General features: G+C 42.3%; 1 protein-coding gene across 4 annotated transcripts; it reads right to left on the reverse strand.

The window, feature by feature from the left end:
- Positions 1–24695, reverse strand: si:dkeyp-97b10.3 (uncharacterized). Of its 4 annotated transcripts, none has more exons than XM_015951054.3 (17): positions 24371–24695; positions 19617–19648; positions 14755–14787; positions 14597–14653; positions 14285–14314; positions 12272–12307; positions 12122–12163; positions 11998–12044; positions 11811–11863; positions 11498–11724; positions 11158–11414; positions 7642–7767; positions 7393–7528; positions 4304–4351; positions 4157–4231; positions 3772–4062; positions 1–171 (listed from the first exon to the last, which is right to left on the reverse strand). In XM_015951054.3, the coding sequence occupies exons 1-17, from the start codon at positions 24541–24543 to the stop codon at positions 143–145; spliced, it is 1692 nt and encodes a 563-aa protein (XP_015806540.1). In that variant the 5' UTR covers positions 24544–24695; the 3' UTR covers positions 1–142. The 4 variants fall into 4 exon arrangements, with proteins under 4 accessions (XP_015806540.1, XP_015806541.1, XP_015806539.1 ...); XM_015951055.3 differs by having other exon boundaries at positions 4157–4228; positions 14285–14317; XM_015951053.3 differs by having other exon boundaries at positions 14285–14317.
- Between the last annotated feature and the right edge of the window lie 1724 nt (positions 24696–26419).

Here is a 26419-nt window from a genome sequence, read left to right on the forward strand (position 1 = left end):
AATGTTTCACGTCGAGGGATTAAAAAAGAGAAGCGCTGAGGCGGCCCCAGGTCGACGCAGCTTCGCTGCGCTCCTGAGGTCTTTGTTGGCTCCATTTGATGGATCAGCAGATATTCAACAGCTTGTTGGATCTATAAAGCTTTTACTTCACCGATCGATTGTCCCTCATATCTGGAAACAGAAACAAAATAAGAATAGAATCATTTAGCAGAGACGCTGAATGCTGCAGCTGCTCAAAAGCTGCAAGACGTTCCTTTAAACTTGGAAAACAAATCAGCTTAAAACTTTTTTCATGCCTCTTAACTTTCTAACACAGCAAAGCTATAAATATATTGTGAAGGTTAAAAATAAAACAAAAAAAGAAGAAAAAAAGAAAAGATAATAAATAGATAAATAAATAAATAAAAGAAAAAAGAAGAAAAATAATAATAAATAAATAAATACAAGAAAAAAGAAGTAAATAATTAATAATAAATAAATAAAACAAAAAAGAAAAAAGAAGAAATAAATTAATACATTAATTAATTAATTTATAAATAAATAAAACAAAAAAGAAAAAGAAAAAATAAATGATAAATAATTACATAATTAAATAAATAAATAAAACAAATAAAGAAAAAAAGAAGAAAAAATTAATAATAAATAAATTAAAGAAGAAAAATATAATAAATACATAAAGAAAAAAGAAGAACTAAATTAATAATTAATTACTTATTTAATTAATTAATAATAAATTAAACAAAACAAAAAAGAAAAAGAAGAACTAAATTAATCATAAATACATAAACAAACAAATAAATAAATAAAAGAAAAAAGAAAAAAAGAAAATTTTCATAATAAATACATAAATTAATAAAAAGCTATTTCAGTGGTTTTCTCACATTGGTCTCAAAACCTTCAATAACACCAAAAGTAACCACGGGACCACCGTCCCCGGGTCCTCCATTCATCACACACTCGTGTATTTTCCAACAAGACACCACTGGTGTTTGAGCTTCTCCGCTTAATAATATCAGAGAAGAAAACAAACTACCAGAGTCCCTAAAAGAAAAACAACATTTGAAGTCACGGACAACGGCGACCGGTGTTTAGCACCATCTCGTTATGTCCAGCATCACGGGTTTCCGTTTCCAGCAGAGGCGTCTCAGGGGAGATACCAGCTTTATTCGCCTTGCCTCTGGAACAAGGAGCGTAAATGAACGTGGTCTTAAGAAGGTGGTGGTGTCCCACTTTTACAGTCAGAATCACGTTAGCTCAATCGTATGATAAGAAACACAAAACATTCAGCTTCATTGCAGATGGTCAGCAGAACAGAGGAAGAAAGTACTTTAGATTTTCACATCCAGCAACCATTAGATCCAGTAGATTTTACATCCACTTCGACGGCATGCTGAAAACATTCCTCCCCGTCTTGTGGAGAAGATCTCTGTCTGATGACTAACACACCTGTGGCTAAAGTTAGAAAATTCTGAGGCAGACACTGCGGTAACAGCTCTGACTCGTGGTTGGGCAATAAAACAGCTTACTGCTGGATTATGTTTGTTGTGATGTGTAATCTGCATCTTTATTTACGATGGTTAACGTGACAGCAGAGTCTAAAACAAACTGCTCCGAGGAGGGAAACAACTTATTGTATTGTGATTTGCTGTCCGTTGTACCGGTGTGTCACCACGGCACACCGGTACAACGCCCGAATCACTGCAGACGCAGCACCAATCCGCCTATCGATCTCACGCTCCAGCTTTCCCTCACTCGTGGCAGGACCTCGTCCCTGACCCGGAGAAGGCATTCTACCCTTTTCCATCTCAAGACCACGGTCACGGATCTAGGGGAGCTGATTCTCACTCGGCTGCGAAGCGCTCCAGTGAGAGCCGGAGTTCTGATGAAGCCAACGGGACCACATCGTCTGCAAAAAGCAGAGACACGATCCTCAGGCCACCAAAATGGATCCCCTCAACACAACGGTGGGGCGACAGTGACACAAGAGTTAAGTGCTCGCCCCGTATTCTGAAGGTCGCAGGTTCGAGTCCCACTCAGTCCATCACTGTCATTGTGTCCTTGGGCAAGACACTTAACCCACCTTGCCTGCTGGTGTTGGTCGGAGGGACTGGTGGCGCCAGCGCTCGGTGGCCTCACTTCTGTCAGGGCAGCTGTGGCTACATCGTAGCTCATCACCACCAGTGTGTGTGAGTGGGTGAATGACTGAGTGTGTTGTAAAGCGCCTTGGGGGGTTCCAGGATTCTTGAAGGTGCAATATCAAAACAGGCCATTTACCATTTTACCATTTAACACCTTGGCTGTGCCCAGAAATCCTGTCCATAAGAGTTATGAACAGAATCGGTGACAAAGGGCAGCCTCGGCCAGATAAATTAGATTTCTATTGATAAATTTATGTGATTTTGTTGTTCGCACTTTCTACTACGTGAAGAACAAAGTATTGTAGCGTCATGAATATCGTGTTTTTGACCTAAAGGGCATGATCTGCTGCATCTGCGCGAGCAGAGACATAAAGTCTCTGACAGGCTAATCTACATGAGATAGTGGCCAAGGTCTTTCATGCACTCTGCTCATCTGAACTGCTTCACCTCTGTTACAGCTCAAGACGAAGATGAAGAACTCTTTTGATAAACACATAAACAACAACTTTGTTATTACCAGTAATAATATGAGCCCAATGTTCAATCAATCTGTGAAATGACAATGTTATTACTTGAGATTATAATCCTGTGATCAGTAGTACTTTACAAGTAATTATAATCTTGGACATTTGCACTAGACACTAATGACACGTAATGCTAAAGTCACATGACACATTTCCTTTTGTCTGGTCCAATCAGAACCTTCGTTTCTGGCTAGGCGGGGTTTTCTGTGGTGTTTGTATAAACCCTCTGTTGCATGTCAAATTCTGATTCGCCAGTAAACCAAAATATGACAATTGTAAAAACCGTCCCACGCCACCTTATCTTTGGTTCTAGAGAAGTCTCGGACCGGCCATCCGGACTTCCTCTTCAGCCATAAAGAACCTCGACAAGCTGGATAAAATCTGTTGCAAGTTACACCTGACCGCAACGGTTCCTTCAGAATAAAAGCTGAACCTCACGACCCCTTCAGGGTCTCGGAGACGCCAGTGATAACCTGTCGTGACCTGGAAGCATTCCAAGACTAGTTTGGTCGGCACCGCTGCTTTTCTACCGGCTTCGGTTCCAAGGAGGGCCCACGAGGACCTCGCCATTCTGGATCTAACGGAGGCTTCCCCTGGGTACATAGACCGACAGATGGCGTCTCATGTGTGTTCTAAATCTACTAAAGTTTAGAGCGAAATATTCACTCCCACTCAGACCTAAATGCTTCTCCGGATCCGCTGGTTCTGATAACAGCATTCCACACACACACCATCAACATTCATCACGTCTCACTCCACCTTAGTCCATCAGTGCACAGAGTGTTAAAGTTAGTCTTGTTTAAATTGTGTAGAAATAAATTTCTTAACTATTTTAAACCTGATTCTCTCTCTTTCCTTGGAATTAATACGAAGTGTCGCTTAATCCCTGCAATAAAAAGTTCTGATCTTCTGGTTAAAATAGTCAAAGATCCATCAGATTGATATTTCATATTTCTATGGAATCTCACATTTTATGGTTCATAAGTAAGATGTAAACGACTCATCCTTTACAGTATTTAATAAGAATATTTAACTCATTCAGATCTAGTGTTCCCTTTATTTCTGAGCAGTGCTGATTGCACCGTAGTAACATGCTCGGTGTCTTTTACCTTTCAGAATCTGATAAACCTCGTTCGGTAGGTCCTCCAGGTCCTCTAAGCTCTCCAGCAGGTGGCTCGCCGTAGCTTCTCCCTGCCCTCTTCGGCTCTTCCACTCCACCAGCATCTTCAGCTTCTGCATGTTCAGGTCTTTCTCTGCTGCCTGAATGTCGTCCAGCTCCCGGGATTTCAACCCAAGGTAGATGGCTACCTGCTTCCACTCCGAGCCAAGCTGCCTGGCCACTTTTAGGAGCTGCTTCTCCGTCATGTCCTCTCCCTGAGCCAACGCTGCTTTCACTCCATCTGGAGAAAATAAGAAGTTTCATTCTGTTAATATAGAAAGAGTCTGATAGCTGAAAGCAGTTTTCTTCTGAACTCTGTGGATAAAGGAGGACACCTGACTCATCCTGCCATCGAGGTCTTTTACAGGTTGTTTCCTCCTCTGAGGGGCTGCTGCTCCTCTGTCTGCCTGCTGCACAAAGAAGATCAATAAGCAACCCAGGCTCAGAACTAATTTGATTCTGACTGAAGCGAGGAGACTTACAGATTGTTCTTTTCCTTGGCTTCTTCTCTGTGTGATCCACACAGTCGCCTGAAAGAAAAAAACATCAAAACATATCAATGCCATCCCACGGCTCACCTTTCCATCTCACACACGTGTTCTTCTTTCGTCCGTCTTTTGCGAACATTTGGCAAATCTATTTTTATGTGATGTCAAAGATACACTTGTGTGCTTGTGTGTGTGTGTGTGTGTGTGTGTGTGTGTGTGTGTGTGTGTGTGTGTGTGTGTGTGTGTGTGTGTGCGTGTGTGTGTGTGCTCTGTCTTCTCGATCCCCAGTGAGTCGTGGTGGATGGCTGCTTACACTGAGCCAGGATTCTCTGGAGGTTTCTTCCTGTTAAAAGGGAGTTTTCCTCTCCACTGTCGCTAAATGCTTGCTTAGTATGACTTGATGCAATTTGCTGGGTTCCTTATATAGGAAACTTTTTTCTGATTGGCTTAATGAACTGACCTGTATTGGAATGTTTATTATGTGAAGTGCCTTGAGACGACTCTTGACGTGATTTGCCTCTTTATAAATAAACTTGAATTGACTCAACACTTAAAACATGTCGTGTCTCCCACATGTGGTCTTCCTGATGATTATATCCACTATTCTGCTGAGCAGCTGGAGCCTTCACCTCTTTAATGGTTAGGCGTCTTCTTCTAATGAATAGGAAATCTACCAATCCCCTCTACCACACATTGGATTAATGAAGTAATGTCATTTCTGAAACTTGCCCAGACAGATTTAGCAAGAAATGGCAACCCTTTTTAGACTTTTCCAAATCTCTTCAATACCCCTCCCATCCTTTTCCTTTTTGTGTGCGTGTGTGTGTGTGTGTGTGCGTGTGTGTGTGTTGTCTGCTGTCTTTTATGTGTTAAACTATGAAAAAAAGGAAGGGAATGAAGATAAGTACAAGAATCTTTGGTTTACTGTGCCAATTGATGCACATTGTCTTCTAATAAACATGTTAAATCTGCAAAAACAAAAAACACCAATAATTCTCTAAGTTTTACCTGATAGGAACAAAAAAATCCCTAGAAAGGTCAGTGGGAAAAACCCAGAGATACGTTTCAAACTACAGGATTCCCAAAGGGAAAAACAACGCTACGGATGTAAAACAAAAAATAAGGGTTATGTATAGTTTTTGTATGTTGCTCCCCAGATTTCTACACAATAAGTCAAGTATGGAACAATCAGTGAATCGTACAATGCCAACAAACCGGAATTAGACAGTAAAAACTTGACTATGGAATACTCCTAAGGATTTGGCAATTTTACCTTTTCTGTAACTAATGTGGGATTTCCATGTCAAGTCTTCATCAATAAGAACTGCAAGAAATTTAGTTTCTTTTACTCTTTGAATTGCAATACCATCTATTTCCAATGACACATCACTGTTCTTTTTGTCATTAAACAGAATAAAATTTGTTTTATTAAGATTCAGTGTCAATCTATTTATATCAAACCAGTTTTTAATTTTAATCAGTTCATCATTTATCACTTTAGCCACCTCCTCAATATTTGATCCTGAGTAAAACAGTGTTGTATCATCTGCAAATAGAATGGTGCCGAGTGTCTTAGATACATTTCTTCAAAACTTCTTTCTGTTGTACACAGCTCTTTGACTGACCTCTGTTTGAAGGACTATAGACTACACTAAGTTCTGGCCGGATTGACAAGCTAACGGCTAGTCACAACAGGCCCCATTTCAAGGTAGGTTTCATTTCTCCAAAATGAGACAGTTCAAAGAGCAATCCACAACAGAATATAATAAGCGTTCATAACTTTCCCACCGAAGTCCATTTCAGATGATCTTAACTCATTCGCTGCCAGCGTTTCTCACTGTTTTTACTTATTTTTTAAGAGTCACAGAACGTTGCGTGCTAGGATGATGTCGACGCCAAAACAACCAAAAAGAAGCGGAGACTCACCTCTTACATCAGGAAGAATCCGCGCGTTTCGAGCTTTATCCGTTCTTTCATAATCCGTTGTTGAATTGTGATTGGCAGAAGCTTTTCCGCTTCGCACCTAAATTTTTTTACAGCAGCGGCCCAAAACGATCTCCGAACACATGTATGTTCTGCTTCCTGATCATGTGACGTGTGACGTATGCGGATGAAGATCGGCTTCAGAGCTGAGATGTTTGTTCTCTCGGCGCGGGGGCTCGTTTCGACGCCCACACAGTAAAAAAATGCAAATGACGACTTTAGTCGTCATTGGCAGTGAATGAGTTAAAATAGTAAACAGACCCAGGATAAATTATTTTTACTAAGTTGAACGGGTCGTAAAAATATTCAATCGTACAGCATCTAATGGGAAACTTTAAGAATCAACAGGAGTCGACACCTGAATAAAATTATCTGTGGTGAAAGGTTATTGTCTCACTGTGTTGGGGGGCGGGACTTAAAATCTATATTGCAGCCAGCCACAAGGTGGAGCTAAATTTGTTTTGGCTTCAATTTAAATGCTATGCTTGGTGTCCATTTTACATGCAATTGAAAGCAAATAAGCAATTTTTTTGCAGTTCTGTTTGCTTTCTGTTTTTCTTCTAAATAATTGTAATAATGAAGAATAACTTAAAGGTGTGGTTAACTTGTTTATTCAACTCATTTGCTGTGTTCTCTTGTGTAAATCAATGCCTTATGAGTCATTTAATGATGCTCCTGTTCTGAGATGTAGAGATTTACTGGTGCAGAGATGGGCTAAAAACAGCAGGTTTGCTCATTATTATTAATGATATGCACACAGCTTGCTTCTGATTGGCTAACAGAACGTGTTCAGACATGTTGCAAAGTCACTATCACCAACATGGTGTCTTCTCTCTTGCTTCGCTGCCAAAAAAATTTCAAAAAGCCTTCCCGTGGGCGGACGCGAGCCAGGATGGGCGAGGCCGTGAATGCAAATTAACAGTGTGACATAGATGTGAGAGGATTTTCAAATCCTTGCATTTCATTACCATTTTCTATCAGAATTATTAAAAACTAGAATTAAAAATGTCTTTTCAGTCAACCACACCTTTAAAGCCTGTGTGCTTTTTTTGTTTGAATGGATCTGCGTTGTAGCCTCAGCGGTCTAAACATGCTAGTACCGTCTCTGATGGTGGCGGTCCAAACCGTCTCCTCGGAGTTGATCTCTATTAGAGATAATTTAAACGGTGGCGGCTGCTCAAAGAAAGCTTCAAAGTAGCCTTTCATCTTGGTCACTGCCAGGGTGAATTTCAAGTCCTGCATTGAGACAAACATAAATAATGATGGCGCTAATTTTTTCACTAATGCACCTTCAAGTTTCAACATGATTTCTTATTTTATTTTATCCACGCTGATGCAAAGAGACACACCTGAGGTCTGATCTCTCCCTCTGGCTCGCTCAGGAGACGATACGTCCCCTCGTCCAGTTTGCACGTTGGAGGCTTGTCGATCTTCATGTAACTTTTCTTGCAGCTCCGAACTTGTTTGCCTATATCCTGATTTACAGCAACACAGATGAGGGAAGCAGGTCAGTGTCTCGGCGACAGCAGCAATGACACAAATGAATCATCACACTGAAGGTGTCAGTGAGTAAAACGGTAACGGCCGAACACAAAAACATCATGGGATGGGAACTCACGTCACACTGAAACTCGAATTATTACAGAAACTGGTAAAAAAAAAATAAATAACATGCTGGATCCTCCCAAACACATCCGCTCATGCAACCACAATCACACTTCCTGGATGATTAGTGTGGTGCACTCTGCCTTTACTCAGAAATGAATCAGGTGGTTTGGAACGTCGCCCACGTTACTGCTCAGCGGCACTCAAGTAGGACGTTTACGGTGATCGCTGCCCCACGTGGGCCTAGAAACCTGATGTGTGAATCAGGCCAGCGACGGTTTAAAAGTGTGCAAAAGTGAAAGTAAATTTCATCTTTTGTTTCTGTTTTTATGTTTACATGCGTGATTTTAAAGGTGAGGCATTTTGATGGAGTTTTATTCAGTAAACCAGTGGATTAAATTCTTATGTGTGGAATATTCCTCTGTGCTGCTGCTGCAAGGACGGCATTTTTCCTGCTCCTGTTTCAGTTTTCATTCAGCGAGAAAAACGTAAAGGAGAGTTTAGTAGTCGTCCACGGAAATATTTGATGCCAAACTAGGACTAGAAATTATTGAGTTGAGAAACTGAAAAACAAGCTAGCTTAAAACATTTTATTCATGCCAACTTTGTAACATAATATGTATGTATGTAAAAAATGAATAAAACAGTTTTCTCATATTTGTCTAAAAACCTCCAACAATCACACACCTCAGACCAAAACCAACAACTGGACCATCAAGTTGTCGGTCCCACTCAACCACCGCACATCAGCACTTCCCTGGGTCCTCCACTATATATATATATATATATATATATATATATATATATATATATATATATATCATCACGTATTTAGCAACAGAACACCACTGGCGTGAGAGCTTCTCCGCTCAATAATATCAGAGAAGGAGAAACAGCTGGCTGCTACCAGCTAGAGTCCCAAAAAGAAAAACACCATTTGAAGTCACACACAACAAAAGATGTTTGGGCCTAGAAAACGGCGACTGGGGTGTCGCACTCGTTTCCTCTGGTAATGCGTGTTCCCAACAACGGGGGCGTGGCCCAGGGATGATACCCTAACCCCCAAATTCCACTACCTCCGCTCCGCTCCGGTCCGCCCCCGCCTTCCGCAGCCGCTCGCTTCCGAACTCAATTTTTACTGGTACCCGCTCTACAACGGCTCCGCTCCGGTGCGGAGACCTGAGGGGGACAAACAAGCATGCGCGGGATTTTCGAGATCTTGCGATACAGTCCGAGCAATAAACGCGGAAGTTAGATCCAAACACCCGTTGTGTGGGAGAAGCATCGGCATGAACTGTTTAATCTGCCCATGATTTGTGTTGAGAGATCAGCAGTGTTTGGATCAACAAAGTGTGACTACTTTGATAGTAGAAACTGTATTTATGGCTTACTTTTGTGCATTTAAACTTCAGCCGCCATTGATAAATGTTAAAAGTTGTTAAACCTGTGCATATGAAACAAAAAACGCTTTTTGTTTATCAATTTATTGTGAAAAACGGAAGTTGTGCTTGCTCCTTTTCCTGTTGGGCGGTGGTGATTTCTGTCCATTTACTGTGGAGGTGCTCCGGCGTCCGGCGAAAATAGGATCGATTCTATTTTTGCCGGACGCCGGAACAGAGGGCGGCGCACGGCGCCGCACTGCCGGAGCATGGCCGCAGTAGTGGAATTGCTCTGATTGACTACAACGGGACTGATTTTGCTCCGGCGTTCGTGTCGGAGCGGAGCGGAGGTAGTGGAATTTGGGGGTAAGAAAGGGATAAGAGTTCTGCGACCATGTTGTGTTTAAAGGTGTAGCACACTCATTTAATCAACACATTTCCTGTGGTCTCCAGTAGGAATGGATGGTTGGAAAGCTGTACGCTTCATGGGGAAAAAACACCAGTGCATGAACTAGAAGTCTGGAGCATCACTGCTGGGCTTCAGACGACAGGATTTGGACTCGTATTTTCTGATATTTGGACATCTCGCCTCAGATTGGATAACAGCAACGTAACTACCACTGGCTCCAACTTTGATGTTTGATCTCTACAAATAACACAGGCCTGGTGGAGTTCTGCTGTTTTTAGTCGCTAATGCTAATGATTAGCTTCTACTTATCGAGATTTTCTCTGCGGTTTCCCGGACGCTAAACCAACAACAGCCTTCCCCATTGTGAGTCAAGATGGGTGAGTCCATGATTGTTAGGTGACAGTGTGACGTAGATCTGTCAGGCTTTTCTAATCCTAGAGTTTCATCGTCTGTTTTCTATCAGAAGCTAATGCAGGAGATAGGTGTAGGAGACTATTTTCATGTTCAGCCTGCATGAAACACTCAGAGTGACTGATTATAATCAGAAATAAATATGTGTTTTCCGTGTTCCACACCTTTAAAAGCTAGCTTGTTTTACACCATTTTTATTGAGTGGAGAAACTATCCAGAGTTCACATCTTAAGAAGACTGCAGGTTCTATTTCACATCAGAGGGTGTTGAATGGGGACTAAAATAAAAAGCGTGGGCAAGTTTAGGCTACATGCAATATCAAATAAATAGTTTAGAAACATTTGTTTAGTTTGGATTACATGTAAAAAAAACAACTAATTCAACTATTAACTTAGACAGTGCTGCTATAAAAGCAGAGAAGAGCTACTGGATGTCCAGAAAGGAAACGAGCACATGAAAAAAAAATTAAATGTGGCTGAATTCAGCTTCAGAGAGCATGTGGAAGTCTTACTTCTTTATCTTTACTTTTTAAAAGAAACTCGTGAAAACACACGAGGGTAAAATTGACTACACGAGAGCGTGCATGTAGAGCAATCGTGGGAAAATTATTTAAATAATAATCTATTTTAGAAGGATGGAAGCTGAGCTGAAATCACAAGTTAAGATACAGATTTGGTTAACTGCACAGTCCTATATTCAGTTGAAAAATACAGTTTTCATGAGCAGCAAACTAGTAAAAACCCACAATTTACAACTCGGAAAAGCTTAAGACAAAACTCACTGCTAATTTTGCACAAACAGGTGCTGAAATTTCTGCACAGGTCAATAACGGATCAAAGCAGCTTCCACTAATCAGGTGTTGCAGGTATGAACAAAAAAAAAAAACAAGATCCTGAAACTAAAAACTGTTTGGAAAAACCTGACCTCGTTTTCCACCAGTTTTGTTTCTAGGCTGCAAGTGAAAACCGCCGGCGGTGCAAACTTCCATGAAACTCGTCCAGTTTTTGGATTTGAGGCGAGTTTCTGACAACGAGGAGGGTGTGGGTTTGACCACCTCTCACCTTGATGTCCGACGCACTGTTGGTGGCCATGTAGATGTGGAAGCTGTAGTTGTTTGGGTCGGTGCTCAGCTGCTTGTAGACCAGAACCACCCCGTGGTGCTCCACAGCGTGGGTGGTCTGGATGATGGGACCCACAGGTGACAGGGAGGTCACGTTCCACTTAACATGGCTCCCCGAGTGGTCCGATGTCGGCTCAATGAGTGGACGGTTGTCCTTGATGTGCAGGACGCCAAACGTCATGTCATCTTCATCTGGATCTTTGTGAAAATGGAGGACAAAGTTTTACAACCACCATAAATATGTTTGCTTTTGTTTTATTTCAGATCTCTGAGGTTCTTACGAGCTAGGCAGATGGAGTGGGGGAACTGGATGGACTTGAGGGAAGACGGGTCCTTGTTGACTGTTTCTACGTTGAAGATGGGTCCGGCACATTTCCACGAGTTGTGCAGAAACGCGCCAAACTTGGACCAAGATAAAATCGAGTATCGAACGAGAACCCGCTCGCTCGCTTCGAAGACCAGGCCAGTGACGGAGCACTCGAAGGTTCCCTCTCCTTCCAGCTGTATCCTAACACACACACACACACACACACACACACACTGAGTGATGCTGCACATTCTTTCAGACCTGCAGAACCACAAAACCTCTCTTACTGGAATCGTCCCTTTGACATCCTACGGGGGGTGACGAGCTCGCTGCCATGAGTCTGCAGAAACACACGCAGCTCATTTCTACACTCAAACATCTCCAGAAATCAAAACTGACGCGTAAACGAGGAAGGGATTAGGCCGAACCTAAAATATGCAGCGAAAGGACAGAAAATGCGTTTTCCGATCTCACCTGCTGCACAGCTTTGCATTTGTTACAGCACACCTTGAACCTGTCGTCTGTGAGGATCAAATATGAATAAAATATTAACAAACCAGGAGGCTGCAGGGTAAAAAGTCAGCTGGGATCTGCTCACCTCTTCCATTTAAAGCTGCTGGTTCCGGTTTGGCGTCTGATCCTGGAGGGAAAATAAAAGTCACAGAACACCGATTCTTTTGTTGTTTTTGGTGATTAAACGCTATTTTGGCGAGTGCAGCTGTCTGACTGTAACAAGAATCTGTCTTACTGCTTTTAGATTCTTCGGCGTTGGCCTCTTTATGGTCTGGGGAAAAAAAGAGATGAGAAATGTTAATGAATCCAGAAACGATGGAACATTGTGAGGCTTTGAGCTAGGGCTGCACAATATATCGTAAATATATCGTTATCGCAATATCAGCATGCACAATATGCATATCGCAAAGAACAGATAAATATCGCAATGATTAGGGCTGCACGATATTAGGAAAACCTGCGATATTCGATAACAGTGCTTAATATTGCGATATCGATATTACTCGCGATAAATGAACAAATACTAAAGTATACAGTGTTGATGTCGTCTGGCGTGTGACGTCTGCTCTGGGTTCAAAGCAAACAAAAACTAATGCATGAATTCCATTACAACATAACATTTTTATTGCAAAAATATGCAGCTGCACCTGCTACTGTATTAGCAGCAAAACAACAAACTGCATGCATGCAGTTTCTCAGTGACTTTAAAACATCACCTCCACCATAAAACTTTTTCTGATGCTCCAAATACAGAAAAACATCCCTTACCAGGGTTTTTTGAGTAAATAAATACAAATCAGAAAATATGTTTAAATGTTAAATAATAGTTAACATCACTTACATGCAACAGCAAATTCTCTCATTGCTACTGAACATTTTCTCCACTTATGTGGTTATGATATAAGGCTGTTGCTGTAATTGGGAAGTGAACTGTGCTGGGCCAAACTAGGAGAATATTAAGATTTTCTGAGGGAAAGAGAAAAACAATTGTCTACCTTTCATAAGAGGAACTGGCAAAAAAACTACATGGAAAATATGTGAAAACATTTGTTTTTAACCCCAAATTGAACAAGTTTACCTAGATCTTAAAAAGCAGCTCAGATGATGAAACTGCAACTATGATTCTGATAACAAGCTAACAAATTGAACTAGCTCCTCTTAAGATAACCGGCTAGCAGAGCTTCTGACTGACAGTTTATGTGCAGCAGCAAATCAACTATCCTGATTAACAAGGTTATAAAAGCTCATAAATGAAAAATCACTTTGATGTGTGGGGGAACTTTTCCAGGCCCTCTTTAGCAGGGTGGGACTGGGAGGAGAGTGCTGTAGCCTTTTAGCTGGAAGCTAACCGGAGCCTGGGGCTAACACTAGTGGCATGAAGGTGGGTTGGTTCACCGGCAAGTGTCGGAGTCAGCCCGGTTATTATCAGCTGCTTAACGACACCGAGCGGACTCACGTTCACGTTTGAAAGTAGCGCTGATTCCAGAAACCTCAGCACAAAGTGCGTTCGTTGCTCTGATCCAGCATAACGAACAAGGGAACGGCACCGCAAACTCTGTTCGGGTGTTGCTTTCCAAAAGGGTCTATGTAGGGGGCGGGCGTATTACATGAACGGACCATCTAATTGGCCGCATATCAGAACGGATACATTTGATTGGTCAAATAATACTTCCGCGTAAAAAACAGAGCTGGTTTACAAAAAGTTGATGTATGACACGGATGGAAATGTTTGAACCAAACATTTATCGCTGTTTTGCCGTGTTTTGCGATGGGCCTATCGCACGTCCTGTTATCGCGATGACAATAATTTTTCGATATATTGTGCAGCCCTAGCAATGACGCATAATGCATTCTGTCAATCAAATGAAAGCATGATGTTTTTTAACTAATCAAATGAGCTCTTCACCCATTTGGCCAATCGGGTGGGTTCTCATAGGTTAGATGCCCGCCCAAACACCCGAGTTAGCTTCGTTAGCTCTTTCTGCTGATTCTGCTTTTCCCGGGATCCACTGATTACCTTTTCTTGTTCATTTTCTTTTTCCCGTTCCTCACATCTTTAGCTTTTCTCTTTTTAACGAATTTTTTATTTCTTTGTTTTTGATTATTTTTGTTCCTGAGTTAAGTTTTTATTTATCACAAGTAATATCGTCATCGCAATATTAATCATCGTTATCGAATATCGCAGGTTTTCCTAATATCGTGCAGCCCTACTTTGAGCATAATTTTTAACAAGGGATGCAAATCCTACCATCGTCTCCTGCGTCTCCATCAGCGCCGCCTTCTGGCGATGAAGCGTGATTAAAAAGGTGAAAAATCAAGAGCAACACATCGGTTTGAATTTTTTAATCCCAAAGTTTTTCACCTCAGAACAGCAGTTTATGTTTTCTTTCTCATTAATAGTCTGAGGAAATGTACTCCAGCAATTCTGCCCAGAGGGCTGCTGAAACATCAGCCAGAAGCTTGTCGGTGGATCCAGAAACGTCTCATTAAAGGTGCAACTTGCTGAGAGTCACATGACCAAACATTAGCGCAGGCATGAGCCTGTATAGAAGTCTCTCACCTGATTCCTCCTCGTTTTCCTCCTCTGAGCTGTCCTCGGTGGACGTTCCAGCGTTCTCTGCTCGACACACGGATACGTAAAACGTTTACGGACGGATGTGGTAAAAGATCCAGGTCAGAAGGGCAAAAGCTGAAATCTGAGGGGATATTTTTGCTCACCTGAACTGCTGCTGTCACCTTCTGACAAATTATCTGTAAATAAATGGAAACGAAATCAAAATCATCAGTTTGTTCTGCCAAAGGTGATGCAATGAAATCAAAATGTGCAAAAAATGTTAGAATGTGTCCTAATGTTTCCTACAGGTGATTATAACCACTAAAATTAAAAACGCTGAAAATGTAGGAGTTTGCTTTTTTATGTGTTTTTACTCATATTAAGATAATTGGGAGTAAGCCAACTAAAGCACAACTCTGCAGAAAAGAGAAACAGACAAGTGTGGCGCGAGTAAAGGCTCTTCTTTAATTAGTCACACCCCAAAGTCCATTTCAAGCAGCAAAGACCTCAACAACAGTTCAGGCTCAAGAGCAGGAAGTAGGTGCAGCCCCACTGAGGCCTTGTTTTAGTCCACTTTATTCTCTTTTTAAAGTTATTTATCTGCATTAGTCACCAAAAAGCCCGAAGCACAGCCAGGTTACTCCACCATCTTTTACGTTTGCATCCTTCACGGTGGCTAAACCATGAGCCTGCAGAAAAAGTGGAGCATTTGCATTCCGCCGTGGTTTTATTGATGGGTCCAGAGGAGCCGCTCCGGAGGCCGTGGATGGGCCGTCTGGACGAGCGCCTGCTCTCTTTAATGGATGGAGCCCATCTCGTTTCAGCCCACGGACTTTTATCTTAAACTAACAAGCAGATGCTGCCACCAGTGCTCCACTTGCTGCGCCATCCCCATCCATCTCTACTCCACTCTGCTCCCCGCTTCACCTCTCTGTGCACTCACTCCCCTCCCCTCCTCCTCTCCTCTCCCTGTCCTCATTTGCCTCCTCTGCCTCTCGCGCTTTTCACCGCCTCCCAGCTGAGCATCGCTCTACCTCACTCTGAAACAGCTGCTTCTTCATCAGAACGAGGCACATGAAAGATGCACTGGAAACCCTGGAGAGTTGGTGTGTGCCGCCATCTGCTGGTTTAGGATCAAAGTTTGGGACCGACGCTTTCATGTCCGCGCCTCATGTGTAAACACTTTCACATCATTATATATCTACTTACAATCCTTAAATTTAAAAGGAATACAAACTTATAGACAACAGTGTACATGAAAAGCAAGTGATCCGTCGGTTACAGAGAAGCGTTTCCGGCACCAACTGGTACTTCTGTAGGAGGAGCTCTGGGAATGAGTGCACAACCAGGTGTTGACCGATGATGAATTTTAGAAATCAGGATGGAAAATGGATAATATGCATAATTTCCCCCTCACAGTGACAGGACACACACACCGTCACAGACGCATGACGTTCTGTCTCAGTGTGTCCCCCTGCTGATTTTCTGCTATTCATATTCTGCGCTTCAGGCTGTGTGTGTGCGTGCGCACGTGTGTGTGTGTGGGGGGGGGGGGGGGGTGTCTTGTTCTGTGTGAAAACGAAGCAGTACAAGTGATAATGTTGCAGGATTTCATAATTTTATCCGTCTCAGCAGCAGCACTGCAGGTGCTCTCCATGTCCAACATGTGCGTAAGCCAGGTCCTTAGTCAACTTAAAGTTGCGCACATTTTCCCGCTAAGTTTTCTTTGATAAATCCCAAAGTTTGCGTGGAAAGTTGCTTACGCAGTTTTCCGACCCCGTTTTGAGCGTAAGCACGCTTGATAAATGAGGCCCCAGGCCTCTGCTTTTTGCGGATGATGTGGTCCTGTTGGCTTCATCAGAACGTGATCACCAGCTCGAACGGGATCGGTTTGCAGTCAAGTGTGAAGCAGCTGGGATGAGAATCAGCTCCTGAAAACCCAAGACCATGGTCTAGAGTCCGAAAAAGGTAGAATGTCTTCTCCGGGTCAGGGATGAGGTCCTGCCCCAAGTGGAGGAGTTTAAGTATCTCGGGGCCTTGTTCACGATTGAGGGAAAGCTGGAGCGTGAGATCGATAGGCGGATTGGTGCTGCTCTGCAGTGATGCAGAGTTGTACCGGTCTGTCGTGGTGAAGAGAGAGCTGAGTCAGAAGGTGAAGGTCGATCTACGTTCCTGCCCTCACCTATGGTCATGAGCTTTGGGTAGTGACCGAAAGAACGAGATAGCGGATACAAGAGGCCGAAATTAGTTTTCTCCAAAGAGTGGCTGGGCTCTCCCTTAGAGATAGGGTGAGAAGCTCTGTCATCCAGGAGGGGCTTGGAGTAGATCTGCTGCTCCTCCACATAGAGAGGAGCCAGTAGAGGTGACTCGAGGCATCTGGTCAGGATGCCTCCTGGACGCCTTCCTGGTGAGGTTTTCTGGGCACGTCCAACCGGGAGGAGACCTAAAGGAAGACCCAGGACACGGTGGAGGGACTACGTCTCTCACCTGGCCAGGGAACGCCTTGGGATTCCCCCGGAAGAGTTGGCCCAAGTTAGCCTAGTGAACTAAACCAAATTCTTGCTTTGCAAAGATTGGTCTAGGAACGCTCCACTGGAACCTCTGCAGCCCCTAACAGCATTATGGCTGGCCAATCACAGCTCTTTAGAGGGGTTTCAAACACATAAAGAGCTGTGATTGGTCCATAATGGTGGGCCAATCATAGTGCTCTATCTGCTTAGTGAACAAATCACAGAGCTTTATCTGCTTTGTGGGCCAATCAGGGCACTCTATATGCCTGGTGGGTGGTATGATGCAACAGAGTGAAACAAGATGGCGACAGCTCGTTTGAAACGGCTTTTACATCAATTCTGGACTATTAGAACTTGGGCTTCATCAGAATCAGGAGCAGATAAATGTATTTAAGTGCTTTTTTTTTTTTAGAAAAAATTATGTGTTTTCTCCTTCAACTGCGGACCGCCTCATTTACCGATAACTGTTGCGGTGAGTATGTCACATTCATTGTCCAGTAGCATGCGGAGATCATTTGAAAGACAACAGTAGAACCTGCCGCACAACCGAGAGCCGTCAGTGGAGCGTTGCCAGACTAATAAATACATTTATTTAGTCTGGCTTGCCAGGCTAGGCCCAAGTGGCTGGGGAGAGGGAAGTCTGGGCCTCTCGCCTTAGGCTAATGCCCCCGCGACCCAACCCCAGATAAGTGGAGGGCGATCGATGGAGGGGAGGGAGGGAGGGAGGGAGGGATGGACGGATGGATGATGGTTTTATATTTTTGGATAGAATATTTTTTATATTGATTTCTGTGGCTACTTGCAGTAGAAATCGGAGCTAGCTTCTGTGACACATCTGGATCAAATTTTGTAACAGAATTAGCAGAAAATGCTAAATAATATCTTAAAGAGCTGAATTATGTAAGGCAGGTTTTAGCTAATCCTGTTATGGCTCACCATTATCTCATTCTGCTTCCTCTCAGTGTTTTATCTCGTCTTTGTTGTAAAGGATTTGTGTCTTTATCTTGTGGTGCTTGTGGGCTCACTTTCAGTTTCGTGGTTCCTCCGGTAAAATGACAGTAATTAACTATTGTGTTTGATCTGAATGGATGCGCTTCCCCAACCTGATTTTGTTTCAAATGCTATCTACAACAGCAAAGACACACACTGATCCACGTGTGATCTGATTCATGTTCTTCTCATCTGTGATCCAGCTGATAGATTTTAGGCTTATTTCTGCAGGGAGAACTTTGACATTGAAATTATTTTTTTCCCAGTCAAAACAGCGGGTCCGACATCAGTCCTTCCAACACAGGAACACTTCATCTTAACACTTGAACCGTATCAAGAAAATATTGTTAAAACCAGACAAATGTAAAAGTTGATGCTGTGGGAAATATCTTCATGTACCAAACAGAGAACCTGCCCGATCCCACAGAGCTTTAAAAGGTCCAGGTTACAGGTGAGCTTATAAAACTCATGTTCCACTTTCAGGCCACCTCTAACCAGACCCTTCAGGCTCCGCTCTACGCGAGTCCAGCTCCATCCCAACATCCAGTTCTTCCCAGTTTTCCAGATCGCTAGTTTAGCAGTTGCAAACAGAAAGTTAATTGACAGTAGTGTTCAGATTGGCCGTTATGTCAGAAAGTGGCACGAGTGGGCAAGAATTCCTTTTCCATGCTTTCTTCAAACCTGCGTCACGTGTAGCATTATCAGGCATCCATCTTAAAGAGCACGTCACGCTCCAAATCAACATTTTTTGGCTGATAAACTATATAAATGCATGTCTAATTGTGCTGCAGACACCTGTAGTCAATAGTTTTGCACTTTAGAGCATTTTAGTTAAAATAAAATGTTTCTGCCTAAAACTGTCAGTCTTGTGCCGTTGTCAGGTAAAAACTTTGCACTGCGTTTGAATTTAAATCTGCCATCGCTATTGGCTAAGAGGTACACTATGATGTTGGCTGGTACATTATGATGTCATAATGTCATTGTGAACCTGTGTGTGAGTGTATTTGTTAGCAGCTCCACCCTCTTGGTCTGCAAGGCAACAGCATTTGTTGCATTTTTCAAACAGGAAGTTGGAGTGGGGTAATACTCTGGAAGGGGGTGACTTGCTCTTTAACTCCTCTCACTCACTTCTCTTATCCGAGAAGCGGTAGACACAACAAGTAGTGTCTGCTTCTTTGTGATACTGTAACTGGGACCACCGGTCTGCAACCCTAAACATCCATGACGGACTAGAACATGACACCACTAAGTGCTCTACGGGTCGCTGAAAACTTAAAACATTTGAATGCATCTTTTCTGACATTTTTTGTTCCGTTTATAACTCCAGAAACAGGATCACTGATTTAAATAAAAGGAAAAGAGAAAGAAGGAAGGAAGGAAAGCACTCACATGCATGACTCTTTCATGCAAACGATATGGAAAGTACGAAAGTGAGATGCGAGGTGAGCGTGAAAGGGAACGATAACTCTGCTCGTGCAGGATGACAAAGTGAAAGCTGACAGACGTGCAGGTGGAGATGAGCCTACCTTTGTTTTCCAGCACAGGGACGTCTCCGTCTCTGCAGAGGGAGAATGCAAAATGAGATCATGCACAAGAAGTTTAATAAAAAATCAAGTTACTGCTCCCGGTTCTAAAGGTGAGAGCAATACATTTTGGTTTTGTGCGGCTGCGTGATGTTGTATTAAAACACTTCTGCTCTCTGAACAGGAACATGCGCTGCCAAGTGAATTACACAAACAGGAAGTGTGAGCTTTCAGATGCATTTGAAGCAGGACGCAGCACGTCTAAGAGTGACGAGGAGAAATCCACACCAGACCAACAAGTTCAACGCCCAAAGGCGTGGAAAACTGGGTCATCCGTTTCCCGTTTCCATCCCACGGCTGTAAAACGCCGAATCCAAACGAAGCCAAATGGTGAATAAGGAAATGTGGATTTGTTTGGCTGTTATTTCATCTGGCGCATCCAGATAAGGACCGGCGGTTTCTTTTGTTTTCATGCAGCTGCTCAGGAAACGTTTCTTTCTCTTTCTCAAGGTCGACCAAACAAGCCACCACAACTGGGCCGAGCTTGTTGGTTGTCATGGTGACCAACGTTTACCGTCAGCAAAACTGGATTGTTTGGGTGATTTTTTTTTTTTTTTGGTGAACATAATCCCGCATGAGTTCTCAAACTAAAATAAAGTAGCCGAGTGTCAATACACTCCACAGTGATCTTAGAATAATCTCAGTTGTGGTTTTATTTCCTGTCAACTTGGAAAAGAAAAACCTGGCAAACAAGATCTGATAGTCCGGATCACCCATATTCCATCGCTCACATATGGACCAAATGTGTGTCCAATCAGAACCGCAGAATGTTGATATGCGGGGGAGGCGATTATATCTTCCTGCTAAATAAAACCTGTTTTCGCCAAACTCCCTGCAGGAGTTCTCAGACTCAGACTTGTGAGAAGGGTTTTGGTCCGTTCCTGCAGACAGATAAATGTCACAAACATGTTCACGTTTCCCTCATAAACACACGGGCGTGCAGATAGGAGGCATCTGTGTGTAGATAAACGATTGTCGGTTACGCTGCAGCCATAAAACATCAAAAACAAAAACTCTTGACCTTTGCACCATCTACTTAATTTCCCTTCACTGCTTTCAACTCCAGTGACTACACATCGAGCCCCTTACATAGTTCTTCTGTTTTAAATCTTTCTGTCACACGTAAAAGTTTCAGACTGTAAACAAATGTCGTGATCTGCATTTGAAAAGCCCCGTTAAGGTTAAAGATCAGACATTCTCCTACAGGATCTGATTATTTTTTTGGGTCTTTTAGCCTAATTCTATCTGTCAAACAGAGTCGGATCCAAACAGATCTGGAAGTAATCAGGTGTGGCCGTGGCGAGTAGTGAGATGGTTGGTCATAGTTTTCTATAATGTAACACGGTTCAGGTTGGCTTGGATCACTCTTCTCAATGAAATGAAATCCTCATTTGAAAAATGTCCAGCGGCAGCAGCTTTATGTGAAATATTTCCCTTTTTAGTCCATAACAAAGTGAGAAATCATTTAAATTACAAAACAATCATTAAATGGCATTATGGAAGTTTGACAGCCAAAACATGTATAGAAATAATAAATTTCTTCTTCATACATTCTCCTGCAATGCCCTGGTCCTGTAGAATGAGTCCTGGCATTTTTACTGTGATTGCCTGTTTTTCTGTAAAATCACAGAAAAAGAGAGATGCTCGGGTCGAGCAGGCTGCTTCATGCGCGTTCACGCTCAGGCATAACCCGTAGCATTTGCTATCCGTAGCTTTAGCAGCAGAGAGAGAGGCAGTGCCACTTTGTCGCTGTTCCTAACGCCTAGTGACAAAGCTAGCTACATTTCTGAGGACCCTTAGCTACTTTCTGTAGAACTTTCTTCTAGATATTTCCTGCAAATTAGCAACAAAATAGCCATTTTCGCTCCGAACCGTTCTTTTGAACGTTGTTTCAGCTCTCATCAAGGATATAAATGTTACAGATACAAAAGACATCACTGGTGCTTTAGCTCACCTAGTAAGACGTCGGACTCTCGTGCGGAAGTCATGGGTTTGATTCTGGATGTGAACATAGTTTATTTAGAGTTTCTTTTTTACATTAATGGTATATTTTTTTACAGTAAGATGCCCAAATTTTTATTTGAGACTCGCCGAACGGCATTGAATTCACAGATAAAAAAGATGTGGGTTCAACTTTCATTTTGGAACAATTTTTCAAGCAAGGGAAGGGAATGATCTGAGCATGCAGGAGGACTGACCCATCATAAACCTTTGTCGGCTGTGCTGAAGAGAAAGGTACAGAACCTAATTATTTAATTAATTAGCTGCGTGTTCTCCTATCCTCTGTCCTCCGGGCCACACACACACACACACACACACACACACACACACACACGGGACTGTCTCAGCTGTTAGTTTCGTTAAGGAGTGTGCACGTACAGCATGCGCACCTCGTGCACGAGCCTACTATTGAAGCTGCCGTTATGCTTTTGGCCTGAGGAGGCAATCGCGAACATAAAAATTCAAAACTCCGTAAAGTCCCTTTAATTCTCTTCTCCAAATAAGCAGTTTTACATACAGTCAATTTTCAAAGTTACAGATAAATTAGACTAGAATAATAATATTAATACTCAAATACACAAGTCTAGCCTGGCCTGAAGTACGATGTTTATTTGTATATTTGAATCGAACCAGACCCTTTGCTTCCCATAAGGATGCATGGGCATGGCTGGCCAGGCTAACACAAGTCTACTGTATGCACCTTTAAAGGGGAACTTTGCAGTTTGGGCTTGCTTTTAGCACCCCCTGGTGTTCGTTTGAACTAAAGGTTGTAAAGCCAAAACTGAAACTCTTCTCCTCACGGTGCGTTTGAGTTTTTAACACCTTAATCCAACTGCTGCAATGTCTCCTCAGCCTTCAGTAAATTCTACAGGAGTGATTCGTCACAAAAACAAACAAATCGGCTGTATTCACGATCTAAAACATGCAGGATTCATGTCTCTGAGCTCTCGCCATTCAGAAAATACTCGATGTTGACTCTTGTTTGACTCCTATTGTGGTCGGACGTTCTCAGTACACCAGTAGGTGGAACTAACAGGCCAAAGAAATTTAAGTGAAGATTTAAACATTTTAATCATATATAATTAAACACATCTTACAGCAACACCTACAGGTATGATTTCAGCTAAATCTATATACCGTAAATCCTCTAATACAGGCCCGGGCCTGTATTAGAGGATTTCAGCTAAATCAGCAGTGAGTGTGAATGAGGAAGTGATGAAGAGAGGGGAAAGGTGATGCACCACCTTCTAACATGCTAGCTAGCTGTAGCCCCAGAGGCACTAAATTCATGAATGCTGATTGTTCCAAAATTCTTCAGTTCTCCCTAGCCACCAGATGTGATTGGCTGTTAAGCTGCAGTTCAGGGGCCCTTTTTCCAGTGCCCCAGGAGTGAAACTAGTGAGTTTGTTGGAAGACGATCACTGCTTATGTAATTTATATTGCATGTAGGCACACACAATTAAGCAAAATTGACACATTTAGATACAATTTATGTGTATATGTGTGTATATATATAGTTTATATATATATATATATATATATAAATATGTAGTAGTTTTATTTTTACTTTTTAGATTTGTTTTCTACCATCAAGTCAGGAAGGGTAGCGCCCTCTATGGACGAGTCACCGCATTATCTTTTTCTTAAACATTTAGTCCATCCATCGATCCATTTTTATCCGCTTATCCGGAGTCGGGTCGCAGGGGCAGTAGCCTAAGTCAACAGGCCCAGACTCCCCTCTCCCCAGCCGCTTGGACCAGCTCTTCCGGGGGAATCCCAAGGCGTTACCTGGCCAGGTGAGAGACATAGTCCCTCCAACATGTCCTGGGTCTCCCTTTAGGCCTCCTCCCAGTTGGACGTGCCCGGAAAACTTCACCAGGGAGGCGTCCTGACCAGATGCCTGAGCCATCTCAACTGGCTCCTCTCGATGATAAACATTTAGTGTTAAAAAGTTAGAATTATATAGGGGAATAAACGGCTTTAATGCTGTAAATTAACTCCTGTAAGTCAGATCTGTCTGAATATTGTATTGTATATCTGCTTCAGCTTCAAACACTTTTTATTTTGTAAGTTGTTCTTTCATGTTTATGTAATCAAGGTTTTTATTTGTCCATTTGGGGATTTTTCCAGGTAGTTCGTGCAACCTGAATAAGGTACCAACAATACATCAGAGGACAGTGACTCATCTGTGTCACTTTACCTGTCTGTGGCTGGGTCAACAACAAAGAAGGAAGTCCTGACTGGTGAATTTGTTTAAAGTAAAACAAACATTCACAAAAACGCACCACATCCGTGAGTTCATCTAAAATAATCAACAACAAAAGCATCTATATGCCTGAATTTAAGGTAAATGTTCAGAGAGCTTACCTAAAATGAGCTTCTGATGCTTTTTACAACTTTCTCTGTGACACATCAGTGAGTCATCTCGTGCAACAACAGAAACGCGTGCAGCTCAGAAATACCAAAACATCAACTTTTAGTTTGTTTTCTCATACCTTCTTATGGTTTTAGACATACTTTACAGCTAGGATGCTGTTCGTGCTGGGCTGCCTTTTGTTTGCATTAACACGCACAAACACATGAGCCCAAACGCGGCAAAAACACCAGCAAATACCGCACTTCCTGTGTGCGGGTGGCGCTGCATCCACGCTGCTCCAGTTTATCTGTTTTGTTGGATGTAATGTGGAAAAACTCACCCGTCCTCCAGGTGGCAAGCCGCCCCGCAGCTCGCCATCTCCGCCACCATCCTCTGCCTGAAACCGAACCCCGTTGAAGCGGTAGTTTCTCTTTTGACGCCGCGCGCAGCAGCTGTGCGTAAAAACCACCTGAGAGGCACCGATCGGTTCGGTTTAAAGGCGGGGATGGTCATCAAAGCCCTCGTGGCCAAACAGCCTCTTCATATCACACCTTCCTTTGAGTTATGCATCCTTATTTCATTTAAAAATCTTTAAATTCCCCCTTAAAACGGGATCGGAATCCATTAAGTCCACACGCGACGCGTTCGGAGCCTGTTGAGTTACACTGACGATCACAGGCTATTGTTTCCTTTCACAGATACAAAACACAATAAGGATGGGTAAAAATAACGCAGATCTCACCATCACGTTAACATCAACGCTACGCAGCAACACCAGGGAGAGATGCGTTAATGATCAGCGCTGCTGCGCAGCTTCTGCGCAGAAGCGTGAATGAGACCAGATGTGGGCGGAGCGCCGAATCTCCCGCCTTCAGCAGAGCGTTTATAAAGTTTAAAGCCGGGAGATTCCATGCTTCTGTTAATGTAGCAGACACATCAAAGCCAGTGTGGCTAAAGAGGTGACCGATGTTTCACTTTCAAGTTACATCAACTGCTGGATAAAACAAACCAGTAGATTTAATCCACTACAACCAGTAAAGGCTTTCTAAAGTCTTCCAACTGTTAAAGCACATTTAAGTGACTCAAGATAAACAAACAAGGGTACATGCATCAAGTAAGGCAAGCCAAAGCATCATAATTTTATCATTCTTTATCTCTATTTTATTTTATTAAAACATCATCATCATCATCATCATCATCGTCATCATCATCGTCATTATTATTATTGTTTTTATTTTTATTATCGTTATTATTATTATCATTATTATTATTATTAATATTATTATCGTTATTAATATTAATATTAACGTTATTATTATTAATATTATTATTATTATCGTTATTAATATTATTATTGTTATCATTATTATCATTATTATTATTATTATTATTATTATTATTATTATTATTATTATTAAATTCATATAGGTGAGTGTACAATACAAGTGCACGACTGGAATAAACATTAATTTATTAATTTTTAAACTGAAGCCGAGCTACATGTGCAGTTTCTCCCTGGACTATCGATGAGTAAAGTCCCATTAGTCAACACACAATGGTGAAATTTATAGTAGTAGCTAGGGACACAAAATTGTGAGAAACTACAAAAAAACAACTGTTCAAAAATGAGCCTCAATTTTTTTGCCGTTTGGTTGCCAACCTCTCCCAAAGCTCTCTCCCTTTTGTTCAGACTTCCAGGAGCATGATGATAACGTCCGGTCCCAGAGGAAGTTCAGAACTCTTGCAAACATTTTGAGACATTTTGGAAACTCCCCTCTTCTCAATTTGAACTCATCTTTGATTGAATGTTTTTCACATGTTACTACGATGTTCGCAATAATCAAGGACCGTAATCTGACGGCAGCAGCCTTCCCTTTCTGCGCATGTCACATGGAGAGGGCATGTTTCAGGGCGATGAGGAGGAGGTCTGCTGCAGGCTATCAACACTAAGCACAAGGTTTGAAGCAGAACTACATATAAACAGTGTCTATGACTTGGGGGGGGGAACTATTTAGGAAATTCTGTTTCTGCTTCATTAAACAAAGTTGCACGAAGATAAAAGAACATAGAGAGGAAGAGAGCTAGAAGCCACGCTGTCACATGGGCTGCCAACTTTTACAAGAATCTCAGTGAGACTTTCGTTATTTCAGGGGATGAGTTGCTACTGAAGGTCACTCCAAAGACCATTATGTTTGAAAAAATTACACCATTTGTCAGAGAAAGTCGTTTCAGCCACTGAAGGGTTAATTAGGCCCTAGTGTGCTTTGATGAGTAAAATAAATTCTCTAAAAGAGAAATAAAGCTTTAAAAAGGCAGACTGAAGTTTTCAGAGGCAACACACATGAATTTGCATGTAACCTATTTTTTATTTATCTAATTAAATGAGTTT

Source organism: Nothobranchius furzeri, chromosome 13 (genome assembly GCF_043380555.1).
Source record: "Nothobranchius furzeri strain GRZ-AD chromosome 13, NfurGRZ-RIMD1, whole genome shotgun sequence".
Lineage (NCBI taxonomy): Eukaryota > Metazoa > Chordata > Actinopteri > Cyprinodontiformes > Nothobranchiidae > Nothobranchius > Nothobranchius furzeri.

Coding starts and splice junctions, on each gene's coding strand:
- si:dkeyp-97b10.3 (XM_015951053.3), bottom strand. CDS start 24,543: ATGACCATCCCCGCCTTTAAACCGAACCGATCGGTGCCTCTCAGGTGG. Junction 11,725..11,810: donor ATGTCAAAGGGACGATTCCA/GTAAGAGAGGTT, acceptor TGTGTGTGTTAG/GATACAGCTGGAAGGAGAGG. Junction 7,768..11,157: donor ACAGTGCGTCGGACATCAAG/GTGAGAGGTGGT, acceptor GCTGTAAATCAG/GATATAGGCAAACAAGTTCG.